This window comes from Dendrobium catenatum, unplaced genomic scaffold, assembly GCF_001605985.2.
Source record: "Dendrobium catenatum unplaced genomic scaffold, ASM160598v2 original_scaffold_245745, whole genome shotgun sequence".
NCBI classification, from domain to species: Eukaryota; Viridiplantae; Streptophyta; class Magnoliopsida; order Asparagales; family Orchidaceae; genus Dendrobium; species Dendrobium catenatum.
Genome location: NW_021564151.1, coordinates 11,901 through 18,594, shown reverse-complemented (window position 1 = coordinate 18,594; position 6,694 = coordinate 11,901). Strand labels below are relative to the sequence as shown.

The 6,694-nt window shown below is 41.1% G+C and overlaps 2 protein-coding genes across 2 annotated transcripts; one reads left to right on the top strand and one right to left on the bottom strand.

Annotated features, from left to right (window-relative positions):
* Positions 1-1,861: 1,861 nt before the first annotated feature.
* Positions 1,862-2,718, bottom strand: LOC110102505 (homeobox-leucine zipper protein HOX20-like). The gene is made up of 2 exons (XM_020830857.1): positions 2,562-2,718; positions 1,862-2,106 (listed from the first exon to the last, which is right to left on the bottom strand). Exons 1-2 carry the CDS (start codon positions 2,716-2,718, stop codon positions 1,862-1,864), a joined length of 402 nt encoding a protein of 133 aa, XP_020686516.1.
* Positions 2,719-4,398: 1,680 nt separating this feature from the next.
* LOC110102504 lies at positions 4,399-4,791 on the top strand. Its single transcript, XM_020830856.2, has one exon. The coding sequence runs from the start codon at positions 4,399-4,401 to the stop codon at positions 4,789-4,791; it is 393 nt and encodes a 130-aa protein (XP_020686515.2).
* The last annotated feature ends 1,903 nt before the right edge of the window (positions 4,792-6,694 follow it).

Here is a 6,694-nt window from a genome sequence, read left to right as displayed (position 1 = left end):
TTCATTTCATACCCCGGCAGAGTAAACGGCAGGCTGAATTTAGTGCTCGCCATGCTTTTGCTGGTAGTTTCTTATACCATGATGTAAATAACAGTGAGTTCCCCTCGACTTTCGAGGGAGGATAGCGATAGGGCATAGTAGTTTTTTTCTTTGATATTTACTTTTAACTAGTTTTACTTATTTTATATTGCAAATGCAGATATTCAGCTCTCTCTCCCCTCTCACATTCCGTTTTCCTCTCTCTCCTCTCTCCCTCTCTTCCTCTCTCTCATATTCCCTTTTTCTTTCTCTCTCTCTCTCTGTCTCTCTCTCACACACTCTCTCTCCCTCTCCTTCTTCTCTCTCTCTCCATCTTCTTCTTCTTCTTCTCTCTCTCTCTCTCACTTCCTCTCTATCTCTCGCTTCCTCTCTCTCTCATTCCATTTTCCTCTCATTCTCCCTCTTATTCCCCCTTCATCTTTTTCTCTCTTCCTCTCTCTTTCACTCTCGCTCTCTCCTCTCTCGCTCTCTCTTTCTCTCTCTCTGTCTCTCTCTCTCTCTCTCACTCTCTCTCTCTTATTCCCTCTCCCTCTCTCTCTCTCTCTCTCTCCCACACTCCCTCTCTCTCTCCCTCTCTCTCTCTCTCTCTCTTTCTCTTATTCCCTCTTCCTCTCTCTCTCTCTCACTCTCTCTCTCTCTCTCTCTCCCTCTCTCTCTCTCTCTCTCTCTCTCTCTCTCTCTCTCTCTCTCTCTCTCTCTGATTCAACCCCGATTAGGCCGGTCGAATCGTGAGCCTCTCATTTTTTCTATTCATTATCCTATTTGATTTTCATAATCTTGAATCTTGAATGTGAGAAAATATACAAAAAAATATATTTAGGGGCTATTTGGTTGCATGTAAAATAAATGTAGTACATTCTGAATACTTTGAGACTGTTTGATTGTCTGTAAAATAAATGCAAGAGAATTGTTTTCCTTGTTTGGTTAGGTAGATCCAGAGTAAAGTAAAAGCGCTTTATTTGTAATGATTTATTTTTGCATTACAACTAGTGCATTTGTAAAAGTAGTGTATTTATTATAATTAGTATTATTTGGCGTTATAAAAAAATCATTGTATTTATTTATTGCACAATCTTATTAAAAAAAAAATTAACTAGAGTTGGCTTGAAAAATTATTCCAGAAAACTAGTGGGATTAAGTTAGCCTTGGATTAACTTAAGGCAATGCCAAATTAACATGGAGTAGTAATCAAACACTAACACAAATGCTTAAATTATTTATGTGGTCATCTTAACCCAACTTAAACTAACCCTAAATCAAGCCCTCAAGTGTTGACTAGTATATAGAGTTTTAAACTAATTATTCCCGTATATACATATATAATTAAGAAGCCATATAGGGTATATGGAACTACTGATAAAGACATGCAGTTTTATCATTACCCTTTTTGAAAAATATGTTATTGTTATGAAGAACACGCATGAATCATGCAGCTCTAGCATCCACATTCCATTCAAGTCAGTTAAAAAAATTGTCAAGTTTGTAGGTAAAAAGTATTTAATGTTTGGCATTCTGTGCAGAGGAAGCCACCATAAGTTTTCTTCAACTCAAACCTGTAGTGGACTGTTGTCTTAAGCTTGCTTCGGTTTAATACCTGAGGTAAGCTCCAAGTAGAGTTTGGACTTTGGCTTCTTTTAGGGTGATTTTCTTACTTCTTCTTAAAGTAGTTTTTTAGTATAAATTTTAAAATTTTAGTATACTATATGTTCCAGTTTCATTGTTATTTTGGTGGAGGATCAGCTTTGAGGGGGGGTTTTGATTTGTTTCAAGTAGATCGGTTGAGAATGTAGCTTATTGCTTCTGCAATTAGTCAAACAACATATCAAGGGAAGAGGAATTTCTTTAAACATTGTTCACTTATCTCCTGCTTGAAGCTCCAGATGCTAGGCCTAAGGGAAAACACTTTCTTTGGTGCCATCCCGCCGAATCTCGGCCTCCTCCCATCCCTCGAAATCTCCCTCAACCTCAGTTGCAACCAACTCTCTGCTACCTTCCATCTCAGTTCTCTGAGCTCAAAAAGCTCACAAAATTGAGCCTTGCCGGTGACTACATTGAAATGGCCTTTCTCTTCAGGAAAAAAAAGTCACAATAGAAGGAACATGCTAGAGAAACTGAGAAGGAAACCAAGCATAACTCATTATTTAAAAAATAAATCACATGAACATATAACTTCTAGAATGAAAACAAAAGTTACCTGGAGGATCCATTACTTTTAATAATGGTACTTTCAACACGAACAATGTAAGGAAAATCCTCTTCATAAGGTAAGATAGGTTCTAATGCTCTCTCAGCATGCATTTATGACCAATCTCTCTCCTGTTAGGTGCACCAATTCGCCCAACTTCAATGCAACAACTTGAGAGCGAAGTGAGTCAAGTCGAAGTCGAGCCTCAGGGTGTCGTAGCGTGACTTGAGAGCGGAGAAGTAGCATTCGAGTTGCTTCGTCTTCCACCTCGCGCGCCTGTTCTGGAACTAGATGATGACTTAGCAAGGCTAGAGGCCTATATCTTGAGCTAAATGACCCTTCTGCTCCGGCTTGAGCCGGTTTTCTACATTGAAGCTCTGTTCCAGAGCACGCACTTGCTCTGTTCCCAATCGCTTCTTCTTTACCCCTGCGGCGTTGGCGGCACCGCCGCAGCAAATTACGTCATCATCGTTGTCGTCGTCTTCAAAGATCATGTCTGCTGAAGTCGCGCAAACTGCCCTTCGTAATACAAGACTGATGCTTCAAAGGAATTGCTTACATTCTGCTCAAAACAAACCAAACAACCTAATTTATAAAATGCACGTAAATAAATTACTTTAGCCTCCTAATTCTGCATACCAAACAGCCTCTTAGTCTACATATTAGTCACGTGTGTTTGGCACTAGTGGGCCCTACCCTCGTAAGAGGACCGCTGTTGGTGGTAATGACTAATGTGGTATCTCTGCACATCACCATCTTCCGTTTACCTTTGCGCACTACACAAATAAGCAAATAATCCCAATTATAAAAAAGAAAGAGAAGCCTTAATTGTTTTTGCCCGACTGCAAGACTCCTCACACTCTCTCAACGTAACTGGGGTAGAAGAGAATATGCTCGGGTTTGTGTACGGGTGAATTTGGACAATAAACTTCAGGCTAGAGTTTGGGTCAATGGATTGAATGGGAGATTCTTCCAGAAGGTAGAGTATGAGGCCATTGGTCTTATATGTTATGGCTGTGGCAAAGTGGGTCATTGTAGGGAGCTATGTCCATCAAAGACTGGTGGTCAAGGGAATATCGGGACAACAAGAACAGGGGAGCAGTTGAAATAGAGTGGGCCGTTGGAAAGCAGCTCAGAACAATCTACGGGAAGCCTCGAGAGGCTGGAAACAGTGCAAACCAAGCAGACCATTCCTTCTATTGTTAAAATAGAAGGTGGTAGCTAGTTTAAATCTGTTGGAAGTAGTAATAAAGAAGGTGGTGAGGAGTCTCAGCTAGGTAAGAATGCTGGAAACTCTAATAGGGAGGAATGCATATAGGAAATTGGGGATCAGTTGGGACCATAGATTCAAGTCCCCCCCCGTCGAAGAAGAAATGCTCGCCCTCAAGGTAGAAATATTGTTAGTAATGGTAATATACAGAACTTGAATACTCCCAAGCAGGTGGACTTAAGCAAAGTCAAAGAGCCTCAAAGTAATTTGAAGCCTACCCGCAAGCAGAATAGAATGGGATTTAAGCAGCCTTTACCATTTACGGCTGGAATGAAACCTGTTTTTCCGAGAATTAATAGGTTTAAGATTGAGAAGGAACTTAGTCAGTTGGGACCATTGAGGAGCTCCCAAGAAAAAGGAAGGAGTAGATGGTCGATACTACTAGCGGCTGGGACGCTTTCCTTATAGTCCATTAATGTCCTCCATCTTAATCACGAATTGCAGGGGTGCCCATAAGAAGCAAACAGGTAACTACTTGCGCAGCCTCATTGGTAGCAATGAGGTGTTTTTTATTGGGTTGGTTGAAACTATGATTGAAGATATTACCATAATTGAGGTGGATAGACTCATTGGTAATGGATGGGAATTTTTCCATTTCCCTGCAATGGGCAGATCTGGTATGTTACTAGCTTTGTAGAGGAGGGACATTATTTAGTTTGAATTCATTATGACTATGGACCAGGTTCTGGTTGGCCATCTGGTGTTACCTAATTTTCAGAAATGGGCTATTGCATTAGTTTATGACAATAAAGTCTATCATGTGAGACAGACTCTTTGGAATACCATTGGTTCCAGTATTGATGCTGACCTCCCGGTGATTATAGGTGGAGATTTCAACTGTTGTCTTGATTAAAGTGAGAAGAAAGGAGGTAGGAGGTACAACTACTCGGTGGGAGCTCAGGAAATGGCCACATTCCTTGTAGACAATGACTTACATGATTTGGGTTTCTTGGGACCCAGGTTCACGTGGTCGAATAATAAATCTGGTAATAGCAAAATTTTGGTTAGATTGGATAGAGAATTGATGAATTCGGAAGGTCTCAGGATGGCCCCCTTGGCCACGATGAAACATCTTCTTCGGCTTGCTTCGGACCACTGTCCGTTATTGTTGAATATTGCGGCTACCATTCCGAGACCTGGAAGTAGATGGTTTCTATTTGAGGATATCTGGATGACTTATCCAGCTATATGGAAGCTTGTATGGAAGATTTGTTACAAAAATGATTATGGGCAGCCGGCTGAGGTGTTAAACCGCAAGTGCTCTAGGACTCTTAGAGCTTTGTTCTTTTGGAGGTGAAATCGACTAAAGAAGTTAGGAGAGCTGAAGTCCTCGTTGGAAGGACGGTTGGACAAACTCCAAATGCTGGAGTCTTCCAATGATGGACTGAATGAAACACAAGACCAGGAGTTGCGGAGGATGGCTGTTGTGCTGAATGTGACTTTGGCTCGCATTGCCACCTGGTGGAGACAGAGAGAGAAGTCCAAATGGATTGAAGAAGGAGATGCCAATTCTCATTTCTTCCACTCGTTTGCTTTTGCTCAGAGGAGGGGGAATAGAATCCTGGAAGTCCAAAACTCAAAAGGGGAACGGATCACCGAACCAAAACTCATCCAAGATGAGTTTTTGAAGTTTTTTATGCTCAAATGGAGGGATAGACAGGTTTCACTAGTGAATTGGCCCTCCTTTCAGACTGAGGCTATGGTTCCTAAGCAGATCAAAGTGAGCTTGGAGCCAATTGTCACTGATCAGGAGGTCTGACAAGCTATCTTTAGAATGCGAAATAATCATTCTCCGGGCATTGACGGTATTACCTCTTCCTTCCTGAAATTCTATTGGGATATTGTTAAATGTGATGTCACTAGTGCTATTGTCCATTTCTTTTGCACTAACTCTATGTGTGAAAGGTGGAAAGACACGTTGGTGGTCCTTATCCCAAAGACGGATAATACTAATTTGCCGTCTAAATTTAGACCTATCAGTCTAAGCCAATCTTTCTATAAGGTGGTAGCTAAGATTTTGATCAGTCGTCTCAAACCTATATTTGGCAATATTAGCAGTGAGGAACAGGGGGCCTTTGTTCCAGGAAGATCTATCTCTAGCCATTGTATGATTGCTCAAGAAATGATGTGTAAGTTCCAGTATTCTTCTCAAAAAGCTGGAATGATGGCATTGAAGGTGGATATGGAACAAGATTACGATTGTATGGCGTGGGAAACCTTTCAAACGGTGATGAATTTAATGGGGTTTTCATCTCGGTTCATTCAATGGGTGATTCAATGCATTATTAAATTAAGGTTTACACTCCTAATTGACGGGAACAGAACACCTTGGATCCATGCCTATAGTGGTCATCGACAAGGCTATCCCTGTCACCTTATTTGTTTATACTTTGCTCGGAACTTTTGACCAAAGCGTTCCGACAGAGAGGAGGATAGCTGGGGATTAGAATTATAAAAAATGCTGAAAGTATTTCGCACTTGTTGTATGCTGATGATATTCTTGTTTTTGTAGAAGCAAACAGGTGCAATGCCATTTGGATTATGGGCCTTTTAAATGAGTATTGCGAATGGATGGGTCAGAAAATCAACTGTGGTAAGTCAGCCGTTCTCCTTAACAAGAGGTGTCCAAGTTGGAAGAAGCAGATGATAGCTAAGTTGATGGGATTTAGGAAGGTAGATTCCCTTGAATATTTGGGACTACCATTAGTACTGAAGAAGCTGGTTACTGCCGATTTCTTGAAAATAATTAAGAAGACCCATGAGAAGACAAATATTTGGGGGAAGAAGCACCTATCCTTGGAGGGAAGAGCTTTGTTGATCCGTACCTCACTCCTAACAATCCCAATATTGTACTTAATGACTCATACCTCAATCCCTAATGGGGTATTATATTCAATTGAAAAATTGGGAAGAAGTTTCCTTTGGCAGAAAGACTCCAACAACAGAGGGATGCATTATGTTGGATGGAAGGAGTTATGCCAAACTCTGGACCAAGGGGGTCTCGGTTTTCACTACCTTTCTGTTTGGCAAGAACCCCTCCTGGCCAGGCTGGTTTGGGAAGTTCTTCAGCATCCGAATATGGTATTAAATTAGTTACTGAAAGCTAAGTATGGAACGGACATTTGGGGAGATACTCAAGTTCAGAAAATTTCAATCACCTGGAGGGTAATTCATGATGGCGCCAAGGCTCTAAGATCCAC